The sequence below is a fragment of the Anabrus simplex genome, chromosome 2 (genome assembly GCF_040414725.1).
Source record: "Anabrus simplex isolate iqAnaSimp1 chromosome 2, ASM4041472v1, whole genome shotgun sequence".
In the NCBI taxonomy this organism is placed as follows: domain Eukaryota; kingdom Metazoa; phylum Arthropoda; class Insecta; order Orthoptera; family Tettigoniidae; genus Anabrus; species Anabrus simplex.
The window spans coordinates 1065307017-1065330948 of NC_090266.1; the positions used below are offsets into that span (position 1 = coordinate 1065307017).

Genomic DNA, 23932 nt, shown 5'->3' on the forward strand with positions numbered 1-23932 from the left:
TCTCTTTATCAGAGATGGTACTTCTACATTCAGATCAAAGCATGCCAACCGTTGAACACGTGTGCAGCAAAATCATGACGGCAGCACAAAATTTGGGATACTTTCAGTCGTGACTAATTAATAACACAAATACAGGCCCAAAGTGATATGTAAGAATTGAGGACCATTTTTGCAAAACTTGCTTTGTGAAAAAAACAAAATTTTTTAGGAGACAAGCACTATTTTCCGAGAAGGGCTTTATAATTGTGAATTTATCTTTTTATTGATTAATTTTATAATTAGAGCTTATTAAGGGGTGATCTTCGGACTTTATTTCATTTAAGAATTTTATACTGTATGAGGGTTCAAAAGTAAACAGTTTTTAAAAACTTGCTTTCTATACAAAATATTAGTAAATAAACTGTTAGTAATTTTAGTAAAACAGTAGTAGTCTTGGTTTTCCCACGAGTTAAACGTATTTATTAACAAAGTAAATAATACAGTACACCATTCCTGCAAATTCTGGCATTTACACACTTTATGAAAGGAAGAAATGTTATTTTTGTTCCATGACATTTATTTACATGAACATTTTATCCACCTATCGATTAAAATTCTTCCAGATCACAGTCTTCAAAATAATTTAAACATTGGCATATACACGCTTTATGAATATATAAAAAAATGAAAATAGCATCATTCCCCTAACCGCATGCCCAACTAGCTCGGTATTTTATGTGAGAAAATATTCAACTATCGAGGACTTTTCTTGTGATAGACTGAAAATAATAGTGTGTGTTGACCTGGAATGTCCTCCCCAATGCGGTTTACTGGTCGCACTACCTGTTTGTTATTTTTAATATACCCGCAATCCACACTTAAATGAAAGGCTCAGTACCAGAGACACACTTTTCTAATTCCGAGATATGCGGTGTGAAAACTGGAATGAGTTTCAGAAATCTTTCCTACAGTACAGAACCTTTATTTTTAATAGAGTCTGTACAGCTGCACGTGAAGTTGAGCCTCGTGCAACCTATTTCTCACGGTTTGAGTTGAAACGCGGCTGCCCGAGGATAACTATTCAGAATGGTCGCTTTGGACTCAGAGTTACCCCGAGCTGAAATTCGAAGGTAACGGTCAACGACACCAGTTGTAGCCCTTGGGCAAACTCACTTTGACTATGGCGCACAAGTGCAGCAAATTCCCTTGTTGACCACACTTCTCGACATAATGTGATTAAGCGTACACGTTCACATGTCAACATTTTGCCATCCTTCATTAGTGCTAACTTACGTGTGACCGGGCGAGTTGGCCGTGCGGTTAGGGCGCGCGGCTGTGAGCTTGCATCCGGGAGATAGTGGGTTCGGATCCCACTGTCGGCAGCCCCGAAGATGGTTTTCCGCGGTTTCCCATTTTCACACCAGGCAAATGCTGGGGCTATACTTTAATGAAGGCCACGGTCGCTTCCTTCCCGCTCCTGGGCCTTTCCTATTCCATCGTCGCCATAAGACCTATCTGTGTCGGTGCGACGTAAAGCAAATAGCAAGAAAAAAACTTCCGTGTGTACTGTGCGAAGTGGAGAGATTCTCTTTACTACATCAGTATATTTACAACTAAGAGAGCGTATCATCATCTATAGCACAAAAATCACAAAGCTTCTGTTATCGACCAGAGAAAACTAACTACTACTAATCCTTAAATTGCTGCGCTCGCAATCTGCTGTGCTGCGCCCGTAATATTACGAGCGAGACATACATCCGATTATAATTACGCAATACTCGCAATGTTGACATCAGAAATCATTCAAACTCCATGGGTGTATAAAGCCATCTCTATACAGTAGATAGAAAGTTATATAATAACTATCTGTTGGTTCATTCACGAGCTATTACTACAAATACGACACACTGCTCCATCAGCTGTAGGGTGTCCAGCGCGCAAGATAGCAGAGAGGCCGCGTCAGAGATACCCTATTTGTATGTGGTAATGTCCTCCACCAGCAAAGGGCGCAATTTTGACGAATCCGAGGTTATAAAGATGATATCCACGTTATAATTAGAAGATGAATATTCCGATTTTAGTGATTTCGAGAATAATGATGATCGTAATGACGCTGCTTATAATGGAAGTGCAGATGTCAACGAACGAAAGGAACGCACGGGGCTTTTACAAAAGAGACTACATCTCAGCGATGAAAGGAATAATGAACAAAAGCAGGCGGGAAGTAACAACCAAACATTATTGCATACTCAATAGTTCAATTGTCGTATTAATGTTAATAGCCGGACTGAGTGGCTCAGACGGCTGAGGCACGGGCCTTCTGACTCCAATTTGACAGGTTCGATCCTGGCTCAGTCCGGTGGTATTTGGAGGTGCTGAAATATGTCAGCCTCGTGTCGGTAGATTTACTAGCACGTAAACGAACTTCTGCGGGACTAAATTCCGGCACCTCGGCATCTCCGAAAATCGTAAAAATAGTTAGTGGGACGCAACGCAAATAAGATTATTATTATTATTATTATTATTATTATTATTATTAATTTTAAATATAGGTGTGACGATCCAGAAATAATGTGTCACTGCTCCAACTGCTCCAGTGACACGACTGGAGCTGTGACACGTTGGCGGTGAGGTGACAAACCGGTACAAGCACAGATGGAGTTTAGAAACAGCATTGTAGGCCTACGCAGCACGATTTGATCTGTTCTTCGATGATATCACCATCACACCTGTCTAATGCGATAATGGCACACTGGTGGTAGGTTGAAGTCGAAAGACTCGAAGATACGTTTATTATCTTAAATAAATAAATAAATAAATAAATAAATAAATAAATAAATAAATAAATAAATAAATAAATAAACAAAGATGTTATTTGTTTTAAATAGAAATCATTCCTGTTGAAAGACAATTTTGCTGTAACTCTTGAGTAGTAGAAAGCTAGTTTGGGAAAATCTTTCAAATTTTTACAGATTATTACTGCAGCAAAACTCATGTTCTACGAAAACAAGTTGCACCATCTTATAGAGGGCTTCAATATGGATGTGTATCAATAAGAAAAGAAATTTCCTTTTTGCAGAAAGCAAATTTAGCATAAAACGGTACACAATTGGTCTCACGGCAGGAGTTGGGGATGCGTTCCAAAAGGAAAAGTAGCTATTCTGGGAATGGATGTTTATTAATCAAGTATGTGTACTATACTTATAAGATTAGTTACACCTGCGAAACTGACTAATTAACTAAAACAGTCTTATTCCGGCTCCTTTGAGAACGTTAATCTATTGCATGTCATCACGATCCAGCTCATCCTCATCTGCACGCAGACATGTGTAAAAGACATGATGTTCAGGAGGTACGTAGTGCAAGAATGCAAGCTAATCCTCCTCCTCAGCAGCTCTAGTTCTCCACACATCTGGATATAATTGTTACAAGTCGTCTTCAAAGCGGATTACAGGCCGCCCCCTCTGTCGTTTTATGACATTAAGGGTCATGTGTAGCACTGAATGCAGAGCGGGTTTCACAATAATTTATTTGGGCTATTTTGATAACCAGGGTTAGGTTTTTCAGGTGCGCCCCTTTTTTACTAGGGTAAATTAAAAGCTATTTGTTAAGATATTACAGTGCGAAATTTTGTTTCTAGTTGCGAAAAGAGGCTTTTTCATGCACCCTTTTCCCTTTTCTTTGGACCTTTATCCCTTCCTCCCCCGACCATACCCACATTCCCCCTTTTTTCTTTAAAGTTTAATTCCAATTTTTCTATAGGATTTCTAATCAATATAAAATATTTAATTTTCAATTAACGTCTCCTCAGCCCGCTGTGGACGTGAGAATAGTAAGCCTACCTCTTTCAGTAAACACCGCGCGGGAGTTGAAAGCACACCTGCCACAATGGAAAATATTTGTGTGTTCGGCAAAACCTCTTTCTCTCGCTTTGCCGCTATGTAGCCCGCAACAATGCAGTTCACAATGAGTGATTATATCCCACCAGAATCAGTAGCCTGGTGTTTGTGAATGTGAGTTTGTTATTGTGAGAGACGTCATCTGTTCGCATGGAGGCGGAGGCTTGTGATGCAGAGATGTCAGCAACCGCACCCACGTAGTTCCGATAATTGAGACTGGGTTCTGCTCGAAGCTACTAGAAATCGCTGAGACTGCAGTTCCAACATGAATGAGAACATTCTGGTAACTGTCGCGGTGTTATAAGAGTTAGTTGTGCGACAGCCGCATTGAGTTAGCAAGTGAACTGGTGTTAGCACTTTGTTACATCAGCTCTTACACAAGCAGGAATTACACTCAATAAGGTGAACCATCCAGCCTTCAAGAGATTTCAAAGATGTCAGTGCCCTATGAGAGTACTTTAAGAAAAAACTACATGGGGCCTGTTTACCAAGAAAACATACAAAGAATCAAGGAGTGTCTGAATGCGATGTGGGAATCATTGTGGATGAAACCATAGACTCGATGGAACGATGTGTTTTGAACATTTTAGTTTTCCCTTAGCAGGGGAGAACGTTAAGCCCATGTTGTTAAAAATGTATGAGCTGCAGAAAATCAATGCCAGTACAGTAATATAATCAATTATGGACTTCTGCCAAAACTCTGGTCTACTGGTATCGAGTTTGAATATCTACTACTTGTGGTTACGGACCAACCTCCATGCATGGTTTCAGCTGTTGACCAATTGAAACCTTTATTTATTAAGTTGAAACATGTGACATGCTTGGTTCATGTACTTCACAGGGTTTGTGAATCCATAAGGAACGAATACGACATCGCACATCAATTCATCCCTCCCTGAAAAAGATTCCACAGAAAGCTCCGAGTCGTGTTGTTGCCTGCCCCTTCCAAATTTTCTGGTCATTACTCGCTGGGGATCGTGGTTTGACTGTGCTGCTATGTTGTGTGAGAATTTTGACAAAATGAGAGAGTTTATGCTTTCTTTGGATCCAGCCGACTTGGGCACAGCAACAAGTACCTGATTGCAGTTATTAAACGATTAGAAGAACAAGGTCTCGAAAAAGAAAAAGAATGGGATATTTCTACTTCCGTGAGTCTAGTGTTCAGAAGAACCCAGACGTTGAGGAATTCGCCACATCTGTAGAGTTGTCATTCCGAGTGAATACAAGGTTTGCCCCACTGGTTCCTGTGGATGTCGAAAGAAGCTTTAGCACCTACAAAGACATTCTATCTCCTAATACACAGTTCAAAAAATTAAGGGAACATGTTTTTGAACGTATGCCATGATCCACATAACAATACCTCAACCTAGGTATACTGCCAACTAAACCTTTATTCTTTACCGCTGAAGTGTACAAAAGAACATCGATGGATTCGTGTTCATTTTCAGAACACAAACGGAAATGCCCAAATAGGGGCGAAAACAAAGTGATAACAGTCCTCTAGGGTGGATTTTTATCACAGTTGGAGAGCTTCAGTATGGTGTATGCCTTCCACGAGCTATTATCACAGCTTGGCACCTACGTGGCATGCTCCGTATAAGTCGACAGAGGTCACGTTGCGGTATCAGGTCCCATTCTTCAATGAGAGCCTGTTCGAAGTCTTGGAGAATCTGTAGTGGAACAGTATGTCCACGAACACTTCCGTTAAGCCTATCCCACACATGTTCGATGGGATTAAGGTCGGGACTCGCTGCCGGTCATTCCATCCCTTGAATGTTCAGTTCTCCCAAGACAGCACTGGTGATGCGCGCAACATGAGCCCTGGCATTGTCGTGCATGAGTACGAATTCAGGTCAACACCGTACGCAGCAACCAACACATGCTGTAGCAGTATTTGCTCGATGTACCCCGCAGCGGTACGATTACCAAGGACGACGACAGGATCTTTTCAGATAGGTCTTACGGCGACGATGGTACAGGAAAGGCCTAGGAATGGGGAGGAAGCGGCCGTGGCCTTAATTAAGGTACAGCCCCATCATTTGCCCGGTGTGAAAATGGGAAACCACGGAAAACCATCTTCAGGGCTGCCGACAGTGGGGTTCGAACCCACAATCTCCCGGATGCGAGCTCACAGCTGCGCGCTCCTAACCGCACAGCCAAGTCGCCCGGTGACGACAAGATCGTACGGCCATCAATACTGATGCCACCCCACACATCACAGAATCTTGTCCGAATCGGTCGCCTTCCTGGACAACATTTGACATGTACTGCTCACCACGACGTCTCCATACACGTTGACGTCCATCACGCTGTGTCAGGGGATATCTGAACTCGTCTGTGAACAACACAGGTCTCCATTGGCGAAGTTGCCAGTTGACGTGGGTACGGGCAAACAGAAGGCGAGCTGTGCGATGTTGCTGCGTTCAACGGGGCACTCGAACGGGACATCTGGGTGGTAACGATACTTCTCTTAACCTGTTCCTTACTGTCTCGTCAGACGCGGTGACTCCTCCTGAGGTCTTGTTGCAGTTCTCTGGCAGTTGCTGAACGACGCCGCAACGCACAGATGGTCGGATATAGGTTATCGTGTCGGGTTGCCATGCGTCCACGACCTTGTCTAACCCTCCTTGTGAACTGGCCTGTCTCAGTGTAGGGATTCCACAAGCCCTGTATAACTGAAAGAGAAACATTGAGATCCACAGCAACACGACAGAAAGTCCATCCTTCCTGGATCAAAATGACGGCCCGTGCGACTTGAACCTCGTTAAGATGTCTCAGGGGATGTGCTGGTTTACGTACAACGTGCTCAAATGATCGCAGTAGTCTGTGTATCTCACAACGACACACGGACGCACCGCTATTCACTTTGTTTTGAGAGGTCACCTGACAGTTTAATGCATGGCTACGCCTACAGATGGAGTATAACTTCTATTTGACATACCCTGAGTAGTTACGGTCTCAATGTATGCTGTACGACCATTGGAACCACATCTACCCAATTAACGTTCACATACCAGACGTTACAAAGCATGTTCCCCTAATTTTTTTAACTGTATGTCTTAAAGTACAACAGCTTCATGTTTTTTCCTTCTTTTGATGAGTGATAATTTGTTTGTAATTCAATGAACTGGAATAGAGAAAAGAGAAATCGTTGGATTAGTTGAATAAACCAGCACGTTTCTGTCCCTTTTTTGCCTTATTTGAGCACCTTTTCCGTTCCTTTTTCCATCTGAAATTTGCACCTAAAAATCCTAACGCTGTTGATAACTTCCATGCTGTAGTTTCGTCTATTCATCTGTCCCCCTTTAGATACTTCCCTGCTGGTTGTCTCCGACCTCAGAGGTCTGCTGGAAAAAGACATGGGTGTTGTCTATCTGTGCGACTGGAAAACGTGGCGACTTTCTTTTGGCAGCGGCAAACCCAATCACAGGGTACACAGATATGTGGATGTGGATGAAACCGTTTACGTGTCCCAATCAAACCAAACTCTTGTTCGCAGGATGAATAGCTATGTTCGGCAATAAAGAACTTATGCACTATACGCTCCATGTTGGGATATGTTGCAACATTGGCTCAGTATAGGGAACATCTTGATGTTACAATACTGGCCACCACGGTTGTCGCTGTAAATAGCAAAATTTTTCGCTGAAGAGGCGGAGCGGCATCTACTAGGTTGTATTCGATGCACGACTTGTGGACCGTGGGATGCACTATTTTCACTCTACACATGTATGTGACCGGTGTGAAACACTTCATCGTGGATGCTTCCCAAATTGTAGGTCCAGATAGTTGCATCTTGTAACAAGCAACACCAGTCCTGAGCACAGGTGTGGGCAGTCTTTTCTGAAGCTCAAATACTGATACAAATTTTTGTACTACTGTACTTGATGCCAACGCTTCTGCAACATACCTGAATTTTTCTGTTTTGCGTACCAATTCGGCTTGGGTATGGTGCAATTCCTGTGGTTCCCGCACCTGTTCTTTTTCTGGTCCACTTGGAAGTGCCTGTATCTGTACATTCGAAGAGTCACCTGTCTGACGAAAATTACCGGTTCCAGTTCACTTGATGAGCATGGTTCCCTATATAGCGGGTACACTATGCTCATAGTTCAGACTTTGACATGAATATCTGCGATGTAGGTTATCCTACTGAGTGTAGTGATTGCGATACGCAACGAATGAGGAATTAAACTTGCATACATGATCTTAATCATGTGCGAAAGTTTTGTTATGGAGCGAGTAAAATGAAATGGCGTATGGCTTTTAGTGCTGGGAGATCCCAGGACGGGTTCGGCTCGCCAGGAGAAGGTCCTTTGATTTGACTCCCGTAGCCGACCTGCGCGTCGTGATGAGGATGACATTAAGAAGACAACACATACACCCAGCCCGCGTGCCAGTGAAATTAACCAATGACGGTTAAATTTCCCGACCCTTCTGGGAATCGAACCCGGGACCCCTGTGACCAAAGGCCAACACGGTAACCATTTCGCCATGGAGTCGGAAATATCCATTCGTAGAAGGCATACTAGTACTGTTTTCCCTCCGTTTCACAGCTAATATTACCACCCCATAACTGATTCCAAGTGCCTCTTTAAAGAACGTCATACACACTGCCTGTGTAACACCTGCAGCGTCCTGAAACGTACAACGTATGGTAACGTTCCATCTTGAGACACACTTGTTTCTTGTAACAGCAAAATTCTACTTAACTACGAAATAATACATCGCTCCGTTCCACATCTCACGAACTATAATTCAACTCGGCTCCAAGCAAAATAATCATCTGACCCGCAAATCGGTCTCCATTGTGACGTCACATCGTTATTATTCACCACATAGTCTGCTCATCGACAGATCCAGATCATTCCACTGCTCAGTGATCGGTTCAGTGAAACGTTTTCTTTCACTCCCCTCCCATCTCAGGCCTCTGATTGTACAACAAAATCCTGGAAGCACAACCTCAAAATAGGATACAAGCCTGGAAATCCAGATTGGCTGAGTTAAGCGAGGCAGATAATTCACTCCACAGGATGGCACAGAAATTCACTAGGAAAAGAACTGGCATACCATCCCTACATGGACAAAGAGGACTGGACCACACTGATTCCGATAAGGCCAATGCCTTAGCAGACACTCCGCAGTCCAATTGCAGTCCCAACACCGAACCCTCGGACGATGACTTCATAGATGTGGTTGAGGATGAAGTCGACAATCTACCCAACGTACACCTCCCTGCCCCCGCGCCCAGATCCAGATTAATTAGCCCTCACAAGCGTTCGCTGCAATCAGGAGGCTCAAAGCAGGGGAAACCCCAGGTCTAGACAACGTCTTACCGTTGTTCTTAAATAACCCAAATTATTAATGCCATCTTCCGTTATGCCCATCTTCCTGAACCATGGAAACTTGCTTAAGTGACCATGATCCCAAAACCTCCGACTACATCTTTCCCCAAAATTACCAACCCATCTCTCACCTCTCCGTATTATTCAAACATTTTGAATCACTCCTGCTTGGCAGGCTCAACATCTTCAGAGAGACCAAAGATGTCCTGAACTACGAACATTTTGATTTTCGATGTGAGCATTCTACTAATTAAACTAAATACCAGGGAGTTAGCTTGGACAGAGGACTGACGTTTAGAGATCACGTCAACCGCATTTCTGCCCAGGTAATCTGAAGCCTATCAGAAATTATACCTGTCATGAAAGCCGATAACGGATTCAACCTTAAAAAAACAGGCTCACACTGTACGCCTAAGTACTCTTTACGATCAATTCTGGAACATACCAGTCCCGTGTGGGGAATTGCAGTCATGACACATCTGGATAGGGTTCAGTGCGTTCAGAACTGTGCGCTGCACGTAATCGAGATATCCATAATGACCTTAACATTGGAGACATCTATACCAGAATCAAGAACAACTCGCGGAAATTATATTCTGGTATAGAAGCTAACCCCAACACCATCATTTCAATCGTTGGTAACTATGAAACGAAAGGCATCATATCTAAAAACTAAACCACCCCTCTAGGGTGCAGGCCATATTCTGGTCAACTCAACTCCGTCCAAACGAATGTTCCACCGCTTGACATCTATGCCGTCCCATTCATTAAAAATGTTCTGAAGTGCACTCAAAGCCCAAACTGAGCCGAAGGGCTATAAATTAAAATACGTTACTTAACTATGCGTGGGTATAAAGAATGTCTCAGGAGGAATAATAAATACTTCGGGAGGCAGTATGGACTATTTCGAGTAAAAATGGTATATAACCACGAGTCAAATCTGCAAGGTGTGTGGACGTAGGTTTGTGCATCAATAAATACATCGATGAGTTATTTGTGTTGAACTGTTGCACATTATGTTATGCAAACTCGTGTCCTCATCCCGAGGTAGTGCAGCTCTCTTCAGGCACACCCCCATTGGAGGTGCGCTGCATGTACCATTTCAACCACATACAAGCCCTCCTGCCATTCTTAAATTTCTGGCAGTACCGGGAATCGAACCCGGGCCCCCGAGGACGGCAACTAATAACACTAACCGTTACGCTACGGAGGCGCACACATTATGTTATGATTTTGTATTAAAGTAATCTGGTTGAACTACTGCATTAATTAGGGTTTTTGCTACATTAAGTCTTTTTTTTGCTAATTGCTTTACGTCGCACCGACACAGATATGTCTTATGGCGACGATGGGATAGGAAAGGCCTAGGAGTTGGAAGGAAGCGGCCGTGGCCTTAATTAAGATACAGCCCCAGCATTTGCCTGGTGTGAAAATGGGAAATCACGGAAAACCATCTTCAGGGTTGCCGACAATGGGATTCGAACCTAGTATCTCCTGGATGCAAGCTCACAGCCTCGTGCCCCTGACCGCACGGCCATTTTTGCAAGGTTGTTCTTATGCGACCCATGAATTCCACACACACGGCACCTTGAACACATGTTTATATGAACTTGTGTACTTTGGTGGGTAAATAGTCCATACTACCGCCTCCTGGAATACCCTGCATTTTGCATAGACTTGCCATTCGTGGTTCAGGTGTTGTAATTTCAATCCCGTTATTAACGCTGGAAAACCGGCTCAATAAAATATCCATGGATTCTAATATCAAATGGAAGGCGGCCGGTTAAAGTTTATACTGCATCAACAAAGCTAAATGTGCCGGTTTCGCAGTTGCCCTGCACATGTAATCAGGTGACGTGCATTTCAGAGTAGATCGTATTGTAATTTTACTATCTCCTTTCACATATAGTCTAAAACATAAAATGCAAAATTATCAGGATGCGATGACATTAGTGAGGATGTTCTTTCGGGAAGTCAGATGTATTTATTACTATCACCCGTAACACTGGTTGGCCAGAAAAAAATATAGCGTTACTCTGGGTGAAAATGCGATTAATCTATATCTGACTAGGCTGAGATCTTGCTCAGCGTTTTCAGCAACCACTACATTACCCCAAATAGGCATATTCCTGCACCGATCACTTTAGTATGTACAACTTAGTCCAAACCTTAACATATACTTTCAGATCAGAATTAAAATACATAATTTTCATTTACAGTTTGCTAATATGAAAGCATTTAACAAGAAATACAATAATACAATTATAAATATGCTCATGACAAGGAAAAATAATACAATTATAAATATGCTCATGACAAGGACCGTTTACCTTGAAGATATTAAGCATGTCCGAGCGAGTATTAAAAAAGCTCCAGGTTTCACATCACACTGTACATTTGGTTATCTTATATTTAAACACAAAACGTGATCCAAAGGCTTAGAGTTTTACTCATTCATATAGGTAAAAAATGGCTGGTCCTTATGGACGCGACTTAAAAATAGTAAGTCAATTAAGTGTTCCACACAATTAACAGAATCATATGGCTGTCAGTTGGATTCGTGAAAACTGTACAGAAACATTTGCAGAATTTTATTAAATATGCAATTCGAACTATGTTACAACCCTAAATGATTTAACCTATTAGCCTATCAGGCAGAAATGATGAAATCTCAATATTCGATGAAGATCGACTTTACAACACAGTGTATAATTGGCACCCAATTCTGAAATAGTTTCATGAAGGCGTAGTTCACATCTACATCAACAGTTACACTTACACAATATACAAACTGGTCATAAGCATCAAAACATGTATAAAAATCTGTATTCAACTGTTATTAACAACTGTGCTACAAAGACAACTGTAAGAATCACAAAAACTAATATCCATGATTCTGCAGTAATTATCTAGGAAAATACATGAATGTGTTCTTAAAATGGTGTTAAAGCACAGCAAATTCCACTCAGTATTCCCTAACTAAAACTATTCCTCAAAAGTGTTCACAATGAAGCAAAGAAAACGAACATATAGAGCAATTTGAACAATATGTGTGGAAATGCCAACTTAATTTTAATTACAATGGCACATAAATAATGCACTACATATACTACCTTTTTAAGTATAAGGTTTTCACGAATGGGAGAAAATTAAAACAAAATAACAAAATCTATCATGCTTTAAATGGACAAAATAAAATGATACAAAATTTAATATAATGGAAGGTAAACAGAACCTCAAATGCGAGCTACAACCGGAAAGTACAAAACAGAGGCATAAATAATTATCACTGAGCCTTCGACTGTAATGGAGTGCAGAATCTAATAATTTCTCGATTATAATGAATTTCTCCGGACCACACAACCAGATGCCTTGGCTCTATTCTCCACTAGAGATGAAGGCTCAGCTTCTGTTTTCTACAAAGCATTTACTAAAAGTTCTCGTTCGGATAAGTTTCGGTCTTCCTTCCATTCACACATGATTTATAGAACATGAATATGCTTAAAATAAACTGTATTTATAATAAGTAGATTCACATCATAGAAGTATCAATGGAGAAATAGAAGACTGTATACATGAATTTTAGAACATTAATGTGCTTAAAATAAATTTCATTTATAATAAGTAGATTCATATTAAACAAGTATCAACGGAGAAATGGAAGTTTATGACAGGGCAATCAATCTCGCTGAACTATAACAAGTAGACATCGGATTTATATGCTGTATAATCACCAACATAAGCATGCAACTATGCTGAAAAAAATGGTGAAATAGGCACTTAAGTGTGCAGTTATTTTCATGCTATTAAACATTTAAAAAATGCAAACGTAAGATTTCTTTACTAGACTCACGTGATTCACCCAAAACAATACATAAAATCATAACTATGAATAAACAATTGAATAAAAAACAAAGAAGTCACCCTCCACTTACAGCTTCGGCTGTTCATATAGCACAAATAATCCACGCACAGTTTGTGAGACGTATCAATCTATCTGTGTTCACTGTTAAAACATATGCACAGGTCTCCTAGATAAGATACAGTTTGTTGATCAATACACATAATAAATCATAATTAGTAAGGTTGAATGAAAACCGTGTAAGAACGCAAAAACGTGAAGATTCACACTTAAATACACATTCTTTTTTCATTTTACACTGCGCATCCTACTTTTCCTGCCTACACTACAATTTTCTCCAAGTTTTCTGGTATAAATCAGTGGCGTTTGTTAAAATTAGTTTCAATGCGGAGAATGATCTCTCTACATCTAAGGATGTGACAGGACAGTACTTGAATTCGAGAGCGAGTGTAGGTGTTAAAACATTCTGGCAGATCCCAGCCAAATATTTGTGCATAGCTACCATGATGTCGTGGCCCGGAATCCGTTTGAGGAGATTACGGTATTTTTTTCTAGACAGAGTCCGAAGATTCCTGGGATACCTTCCAGTCCACGCTCAACTTTCTCTATGATCTCCAGCGATTCACTAAGACGCAACCCACGTGTTTCTAGCTTCTTGATTGATTCTGGTATGATTTGGAAGTGTGTCGTGGTAAGTGCCAGTTCCCTTTGAACCGTTTCATTGCTGAAAGCAACTTTCGCTTCCTGAATAGTGCTGGCATCGGTGGCATCAAATTCTTCATCGAAATTGAGTCAGAAAAGCGCAGCTTCAATCCAAGTTCCCTAACGCGTAAGGATTGGCCCTAGAGTACGAGGAACATCCGGTAGGCAATTCCTGTAAGCCTCTTTGTCTGGAGAGGAGCTTTTACAAACACTTTCTTCGTAGTGGATATTAGTTTGTTCACATTCGGAAATTGTGCTCTTATCTTTTCTGCAATCTTTTTAAGGCCATGAGATGCGCACGCTAAGTGAATCAAATTAGGATAAAATACCTTCAATGTTGCACCTGTTTTTAACATGTAGCTCGCGGAATCAGTCAGAAATACCAGAAACTGACTGCCGTGCCCACCCGAAGCCCAAAACAGGCAAATAGAATCACTGACAAAGAGAGCGATTGTAGAATGATTTGCCTTTTCCAACACTTAGCAAGAGATAAGAAACGAGGTATCCGGTTCATCTCCGCTCAACTTCCCGACCAACATGTTTGCTACGTCTCTACCACATGCATCCGTAATGTCGTCTACAACTCCCCAGATCAGACAGTCAAGTGACTCAGTTCGAATTTTTTCTATCACCAAATTGTAACATTTGTCCAAGTACGCTTTCCGAAGTGTAGGCTAATGAGGAATAGTCTGGTTGCAACACTTCTCAAGAAAGGTACGGAAATTAGGGTTGGTTAATATATTCCATGGAATATTTGCAGCAAACACTGTGACAAAAATCACGGGCAAACTCATTTTGTACCGAAGTGGATGAAGGTTCTCGTCTTGCCACTAGCAACTCGCTTGGCATTTATATGAGATGAGGTGTAGAGCTGTGTGAGCTGGTACGTTTTAAACAGGGAACCCGTTTGTTACAAACACGACAAAGAATATTTTACCGTCTGTGGTATAATCTGCGTCGCCTCCAGTCCAGCATTTTGCAAGGTAATTTCTACTCTTCATTGTTTCGGCAATGTCCGTGACTCAGTTTAAAAAGTCAAACTTGGAAACATGTCACCGGGCAGTTTACTAACAACACGGCGATAATCAGCACTGAAAATGTAACTATTAACTCACATCCACACGCCTGAGCTACACTGTGGACTTCAGGAGCGGGTAGAGCTCTTGAGCATTGCACAGACTAATTTGGTTCGTTCATACGAGTATCGTTCGCCGTAATGAGGTCACATCCTTCAGTCCATGAAGTCGTTTCACCTGTAGTGCCTTTTTCCTTCCCATTCCTTGGTACGGATGATTGACAAGCCAGGTATTTCGGTGTTTAAATACCTCGTAAGGAGGCACTTAGTTGATGCTTACCTGGACCTTTGACTGTAGCTCCATGCAGTCACCAATTAACGCATTTTCTACTATGTTGACGGGAATCGAAGCACGCTGTGTTCTTGTCTTGCTGAAATCTTACCACAACTCTAATGTTCATTTAGAACAAGGCCACTCATTCCGAAAGAGTTCACAACATTAATTACTTTACATTTTCTTGAAGACTTCTTGTATAACATAAGATATGCATTAAAAAGGTCGAAAACATGCACAATAAATCCGAAATTTGAAATGTATGCACTAATCTCAAGCGTATGCAAGTATGCATACATATGCATTATTAAAAACTTAATAATTCGTCCAATTTCACCCTTAAACGCACTTCCTTGTCGGTTTTTGAGTTCTACATATCGGCAAAGGAAATATGCATTCGCATACAAATCCGATGTCTAATAATAAGAAATGTATTAGAATTACTTCCTTTCGGTGCGAATAAATAAACAAGTTCTCCAGTTTTTATTCACTAAACATACTAAGGACTGTTCTTATATCTATTTGCCATCAAGCAGGAAGCAACATAGAGATTATAAGCAGCATATTTATTATATATACTGCAGCTGCAATGAATATCCACCCCAACAATCTTCTAATTAATATCTGAAATTAAGACCACCGGCAGCAGCAAATTTATGATGGTGGTTGAGGCGGCGGTGGTTGTGGTGGTGGTGGTGGTGGTAGTGGCGGTAGCGGCGGTGCCAGAGGTTGTGAAGGAGACTTATTCTTCTGGTGGTACTTGCATAAGTGCACCACCAGGCTATTCTTAGTTCGATAACATTTCCGACAGATTTCACACCAGAACTGTTCTGTCTGCAAGCGATGCAGGTCGAGAATGTGCCTCTTGAGGGTTATTGCACTGCGCAGGACTTTCCCACACTCAGGGCAAATGAATCCTCGCTCAGCTTCTAACAGGAATTCGTTTTGGATTTTCTCTCGTATTGGTAACCAGGCCAGTGGGACCTCCACTCCGACACCTATGGCAAGTGAAAACAAAAGAAAGAGGACAGCAGTTAGGGACTACGTTAACTTTTTCTGCCATCGCTTCCCTCACTACTAAAACTCAAAAGCTTTTTCTTAAAATCCCAACACGTATTATTGCATTTCAAGCCAGTCCCGAATTCTGGAAACACCAGATTATAACATTCTTCTAGAATATTCAATAAATAGACCCTTAAAATGCATACATTCACCAATGCTCGTCACATGAAGCAACGCTAATGATAAGACTAAGGAACAAACTGAACTACGAGGCAAGAGGAAATGGAAACCTACAGGTAAGTCAAACATTACAATAATTAAACAAAAGAACAAAGCAAATAAGAGAGATTATAAAAACCCAGGACCCCAACTGATAAGTTACATCTTACCGTCTTGGGGGTATACATACCCATAACAAACGGTAGTAAAAATTCGTCTTCTTTGAAAACAATATCGCATAAAAAGGGAAGTAAATATGTATAGGCTACGTTCTCTGAAAACCAAACGATGAGCTAAATTTACCAGTCATTCAGAACAGTTTTAATCGCGCAAAATGCTAAAAGTAATTTAAATAACTCTCCAGAAAAATGAATTATATAGTTAAACTACTACAATCCTCAAGCGTGAAAATAAATCTAAAAAACGAACAGAATAAATTTTGAAGTAGAGTAGGCCTAATTATTAAATGGTAACTAGTGTAACAACATAATGAACAGTTTTTTAACATAATATCTCGATTTAAATTAAGGACGGTGGATCCTGAGAAAAAGCATACCGTACTAAAAATCCTTTACAGTTTCGCGTCGACTACATTGGAACAAGAACCATCACTAATGCTCAAATATACTTTTCCATCAAGGAAATAAGTCAGGATAATTTTAAAAATTATTAAGGATGGCATACCGTCCCAAACAAGTCCTCAAAGTACTGGTTTTCAGTTATCACTCCTACCCAACATGTCTGATAATAACTGTATATGAAACATGAAATCGACGGGTACTTCATTCCTAACGGTAGAATTCATCATTCAGATAATGATATGAAGAATAAATAATACAAAGGTTATTTGAAATACAATTAAAAACATGTAGTGCCAGAATATTCAGCCTAGTGAATGTTCATGTGATGAAATATTGGATTAATACTGTAAAAAACATAGTGCTCCAATGTGATTTAGTTATAATTAATACTTCCTGCTGACTAGGAAGATCATTTGGAGCATCCTGCAAGTCGAATAGCCTACAAAAATAAACACTGTAGCTTCTCCTAAAACAACTACTTTACTACTCAATAATTACTTTCCTAATATTTTACATATTATTCACTGGTAGGAAGCAATGGGAAGGCATCCATTATACATCTGTAATAGCCTGCAGTTTTTAACAACTTAACACTATTGTTCTTCACTCTGGTAATGAGTTCTATTAGTGAGCATACATTACAATTTCATCAACCAGCACACGGGTTTATCTTCTAACGAAGTTCTACGCGCCATTCAAAATGTTGCTGACTGAGCTGATTGTTGATTATTTTCAGAGGTAGAGCCAGCACCACTGTCCCTCAGCACAGCTACTTCCCATGTGGGCAGTGAACTCTCCTTCTTGCGATGATATCGACTCATGTGAACCATGAGGCTGTTGCGCGTGCGGTACTCGCGGTTGCACACTGTGCACTTGGAGGCGTACAGAGGCTCCTGGTGCATATGCAGAACATGCCGGGAAAGTGTGTCGCGGGTCAGCAAACACTTGTCACAGTGTGGACACTGCAGGCTCCCTTTGCTGGGTCGACCGGAACCCTCGCCTCCCCACCCTCGCGTACTACCACCACCACCAACACCACCACCAACACCACGCTTCATCAGCATAAACGAATGCACTCCACCACCTAGCAACAGAAAACGAACGGAAGATAATTAGTCCCGAGATTACTTTACAAAGGAAAAACTAACTTTCATGTTCCAAAAATAAAAAAGCAAGAGAGAGAGAGAGAGAGAGAGCTAATTTATTCTTCATTATACCTCTATCACGAATGCTAACAAACTAATAGTTCCTTTTTGTTGTTCCGGTTACATGTTTTGTCTTAAAGCAAATTAATGCAGTACAACTCCCTCGTGCATGTACGATACAATAACTTCGTCATTCTTTGCTAGATTGTGATGGAGTGTCCGTATATTCCGTTCAATCTTGATTTTCACCACACCAATACCCACAACGTTGTTCGAAAAAGATACACGGTAAGGAGTGATTAGGTGGATCAATATGGAACCTAAAAGTGATCTCAGATATATATACAATCTCAAAGCAAATAAACACTAATAATACAAACGCAGCTTACCAAGGCCTTGGATAGGAAATGCCATTCTTGCAGACGAAATGTCCTTGTAATACAGTAATTAAATTAGATGTTTTTACGTAAATCTGCATGCAGAACATTGAAAAAATATACCAGTATGCTGCATGCACATGATAACGAAATAAACAGACTTGCAAAACGTCGAAAGATGCTCCTAGCAAGAGGTTCCAATATCTGATTTCAAAACGAAACAATTTACCAATGATATGTACATAGTTGTTAGATTCACACCAGATCTTGCACTATTGTTCGGAAACAAGACAACGGATTATTCAACAAACAAGCTATCCTCCACTTACAAATTTTACCAGCCCTGTGATTCCTCTTCACCCAAACTCCCACAAATTGCTTTAGTTCTCTATTGCTTATTCATATAATTAAACTCCTGAGAAAATGAAATCTATACATAAATCAAAGAATGGAACTGTGAATTCAAGTAATAAACATACGAGTACCTAAATTTATGGCTAAGAAGTCTTCTATTAATATATTTTCAACACTCGGCTCAATTTAATTCCATACCACCACCTCAGAACGGATAATACAATTATTACATTACGGTGCGAGTAGTGTCTTCAACTTAAAGGTACCTTCTAAAAATTCTGTCTGCCAGTGCCATTGTCACATCACATTCTACCGTACTTTCTTTTCACTGTGAAAATGTGTGTAATGTAAAAGCTTGAAAAAAGTAGTTGAGTAGTTTTGAAAATGATACTGGCCCTGGAGTTCACAGAGAATGTCTACTATTTATACACGGTAGGATCCAAACCGTCGTGGGACTTGGCGTATACTGTGCATAATTTTAAATACTGAGGGACGACCACCTTCAATGTAATACCCTTGGGGGACAACACATTTGTCAGTGTTAGTACTGTGGCGGCATGTATGATGAGAAAAGTGTAGTGCCTTGGCTGAATAGTCAGCGTACTGGCCTTCGGTTCAGAGGACCTTGGGTTCAATTTCCAGCCAAGTCTGAGATTTTAACTGCGTATGGTTAACTTCTCTACTTCGGGGACTGGCTGCTTGTGTTCGTCTTAATACGGGGTATATACACCACACCACATTACCAACCCCTACAGAAACACGTAATAGTGAATATATCCCTCCAAGTAGAATTGGCGTCAGGAAAGGCATCCGGCCGTAAAACTAGGCCAAATCCACACAAAGTGCTGACCCCAAAAGTTGGTAAAAGGGGATAGGAAACTCCGACACTATTTGTTCATACATCCGGCGAATTTTAATGTCTTCAGTAAAAATGCGCTAGGCGTTGATCACCGACCGATAACTCAGTAAAATTACCAATGTCCACAATGGTTTGACAATGATCCTGGTGAGCACACTGTGCCACACGATGAATTATTTCATCCGTCCGTGTAGTAACATGTCGACCAGAGCGGCGGTCATTATCGGCGACAGATTATCGGCCCTCTTGAAAACAATGCCATTCGTGTTCTTTTAGCCTCACCAGTGTCAAGTCGGTAAGTCACCGTTCACTATAGTTAACGTCGCAAGTCTCCGAAAGCTTGTTTCGCAATCGCAAACAGCATGTAATTGCACGCTGCTCTTCAAAATCTACGTTTCTTACTTCCACAGCACAAGCATGATTTAGCAATAGAACGGCGTTTCGGCGCCCACCGTTGTTGCACTGTGCACGGCTGAGATCATTCCGACTATGAGGGAAAGATGACAGGATACATTTCAGATACCGTGGTAAACCGGGTGCATGAGATCTTCAAGAGTCTGGATCCTACAATAATATTACAGCACTTAGAAAAAAATGTCAATTATACTGGAAGCCAGAGACATTTAAAATGGAGTGCATCAACCAGTTAAAATCTGGCCTATAGTAATTCCCTTCCAGTACATAAACTCCAGTTGGATTTAGCGATGACCTAAAATTGTTTCATAACATCTCAATACACTGATAAGCAATTGAATTAGAGATAGCTGCCGCACAGCGATCCGGATTCTGAAAAAAGCGGGGGGAAAATAAGATTTTGGAACCTCACTTCAGAAACATTAAACAACTTTCCAAGTGAAGTATGTTTATCAGCATATATTAATTTAACATTTTTCTTTGGTAATTACTTCTGGGTTTCTCAGATATAATACAGTAAAAGCGATACAACTCTTCGTTTTTCAACTCCTCACTTCTTTATGTAAACTTTGAAATACATCATATTAATGTGCTTTACGTCGCACGACACACATAGGTCTTATGGCGACGAGGGGATAGGAATGGGCAAGGAGTAAGAAGGAAGCGACCGAAGCCTTCATTAATATCTTTCTCGCTTCAAAATGAAACTAAGGGTCTAAAATATTGTACCAGTATATACTTCATTACCTGATCTATGCATTCATATCATGATTTTTGATTTCAGATCACTTAAAAGAACGGTTATACTCACTGTCACAGCGCCTGATTTTCTTCAAGAAAAATACATTTTGCTTGACTTATAAAAAATATATGCATATGTATATTAGCATGAAACTCATGCAGGTTTTTTTTGCTAGTTGCTTTACGTCGCACCGACACAGATAGGTCTTATGGCGAGGACGGGACCGGAAGGGGCTAGGAGTGGGAAGGAAGCGGCCGTGGCCTTAATTAAGGTACAGCCCCAGCATTTGCCTGGTGTGAAAATGGGAAACCACGGAAAAACCATCTTCAGGGCTGCCGACAGTGAGTTTCGAACCTACTATCTCCCGAATACTGGATACTGGCCGCACTTAAGCGACTGCAACTATCGAGCTCGGTCATGCAGGTTTTAAAACGAAGCCTGGAAAATATATCTTGAAGGCTTCGTCGTAAGAACACGTCAGATGCGTAATTATGAGGGGAAAGAACATTTATCCATGCGCTCTGAGGATAAACACTCGCGCGAGATACGGGCCTGTTGAAGATTTTTTTTTTATGAAAAGAAATGACTGTGTGTGTTCTGAAGAGTGAAAACTGAATTCCATTGTTAGTCCCAGTGAACTTCATAACAAGACTCGAGAGAATAAAAATCAATCCCGCGCGCGTCAAGAAACGTTTATGGTAACCTATCTCATTTAGAACATTCCAATTCAATGTCGACGAGTGTCGAAAAAACAATGTATAATAATATTAGGAATGTTTTTTCTGCCTTATTTTGACCGGTGGAGTGTGTCCTTAGAAAATGCTTTTTTTGAAGAAAAATGGAGATTGTTTAAAAAAGTTATTTCAGTTCCGAACAGCTCCTCAAAATTAAAAGATCAAAGTCATCCTTCGAAAGAATTTGCAGAGTTAACGGAGAGAAGCACAAGAATAAAAAATTAAAGACATTAGGTAGAGTGTTATTTCACTAGAGCTTGCCTATGCAACCGCTATGAATTTAAAGGCAGGAGACGATTCGTCAGTCAAACTATTAAAACAAGCCATCACGACTACATCAACAAGGGGCAAAAGAATACGCGTTGCGTGGAGAAAGAGGGGAGGGGGAATAATCTACAAAATTGTCAGAAGTCTTAACATTAATAATTAAAGCGAAATTGTCCAAGCACCAGTATGTGACAATGAGAAGATTAGGTAATAAACACAACCACGACTTATACATCTAGCTATTACGATAATGAAGTCTGAAAAGGTCTACTTACCCCAAATTGTAATAATTAAGGGAAACGAAATGAAGTCAAAGGACGTTGCTGGACCACACTTCCTCCAGAGTTTTATCAATGTTACCAGATGAGAGTGATAAAATCTATACCAAGCATGTCAAACAGTGCCCGCAGTGAGACATCGCACGGCCTAGAAAATTTAATGATCTCGCACGTGTGTGGGCAGAACATCTCTCTAGGCGGGACGGAGGGGAGTTGAACTTACAGCAACTTCGTTCACAGCAGGGATGAGCAAACCAGATCTCTTCGTGCCACGTGAAATAAAAGGACGATGCAAGACGAGAACGGTAAGAGGAAGAGTTATAGTAGATTTGACCCAGAAAGGTCGCACTGTTTCCTAAGTCGCGAACATGAACGAGAAGCTCAGTGCTTAGTGTGTAAAAGACATGTCTGGAAAAAGTTTAATGTTAGGCGTCATTATGAGCAGTATAATGCACATGAGTACACGATAGGAGGTCTCAGAACCTTCATGTTTTGAAAGGAAAGTTGCAGCTATTTCCCGTACCGTCTAGTGTTCAACCAGAAGACGCACTCCAGAATTTGCAACTGGAACTTGAGAGTCAATATGTGACGGATGAAGCAAGAGTAAAAGGGAAATTATTTACTTTTACCGAACACTTGTCCCATTACGCTTCCCACAACTTCGAAAGTCTGCGGCAGAAATCCTGTCAATCCTTGAAAGTACTTACAGACGTGAACAGTTCTTTTCCAGGATGAAGATCAACAAATCTCGATTCAGATCTCGGCTAAAAAAACACACACACACACACATCTCAATGCAGTAATGAAAATAGTGTCTGCCAGCACTTTTAAACGTAACACTGAACGATTTATTGCCAGGAAACGTTAGCAGGCCTCCGGAGTTCAGTGAACATGAATGGGTCGCTTTTAGGCAATTTTTTGTTCTTTTCAGAGGAAGCGAAACCACGACGCCCAGGGTGTAGACAAATGCTCACCAGAATGCTTTTAAGTTATTGAATCACACCTTTGTTTAGCCAACGAGAATACTCTTAATTTATTCATTTAATGTATCTTGAACATGTCAGAATTTGATTCCTCGTTCAATATTCGGTTAATGTGTGTAGTATTTAAGTAGCCTACAATCACAATGTCTTTGCATATAGCAATAATGTGTTTATTATTATTTCATGTAAATTAAACACTTACGGCGCCTTATTAATGGCATTTGTGCAGGACAGCTGTAATTTGTTCGCAATGAAGAAAGAATTACTGTGAACGCCCAACGCATCTCCTTCGAATTTCTCCGCTCGAGTCAGCATTTGCCAGTCGAGACCGCAAGGGAGTAATGACAATTTGCACGCAGCTCGGCTGGCGTGCGCTTGACCTTGACATGGCTGATCTATTTTTTAAAGTGCATTGTAAATGGGGCTCTGATGGCAGCTCCGGCCATTCCCGATATAAACAAACCTGGTCAGACGCTGGAAAGAGTGACCAATGCTTATCAATGTCAACCGTCGTGCTTCTGCGCCTTGTTGACAGTAAAACAGGTATTATTGCACGGAAAAATCCACGAACCCAATCTACACGATTCCGCAGGCCTATTCGAATGCAATGAGTTCATGAAATATCAGAAATTATCCAGGCGGAAAGGTACTATATAAATTATCAAATTGAGAAACGAAAAATGAAATAAAAATCCACCGCCTGTTTCCAGTCATTCGACCGGGTTAGGAATTGAATGAAGCCCCCATCTAGCGGCGAGGATAGGGATTGTGCCGACTACCGAAACCTGTCGCACTTCTCTGGGGCAATGATTAATGACTGACAGATGAAATGAAATGACATTGG

General features: G+C 40.9%; 1 protein-coding gene across 8 annotated transcripts in view; it reads right to left on the reverse strand.

Moving 5' to 3' along the window:
• The window catches only part of br (broad-complex core protein), a 677309-nt gene that overhangs the window by 220590 nt on the left and 432787 nt on the right, over positions 1 to 23932 (reverse strand). For 5 of the 8 annotated variants that reach the window (XM_068226388.1, XM_068226389.1, XM_067142021.2 and 2 more), the window contains one exon: positions 17405 to 18019. The exons of the other annotated variants lie outside the window; for them this stretch is intronic. In XM_068226388.1, coding sequence (XP_068082489.1) covers positions 17631 to 18019 — 389 coding nt within the window. In that variant the 3' untranslated portion in view covers positions 17405 to 17630. Of the gene's footprint in view, positions 1 to 17404; positions 18020 to 23932 lie in introns of those variants that run through there. 8 annotated transcript variants of the gene reach the window in all.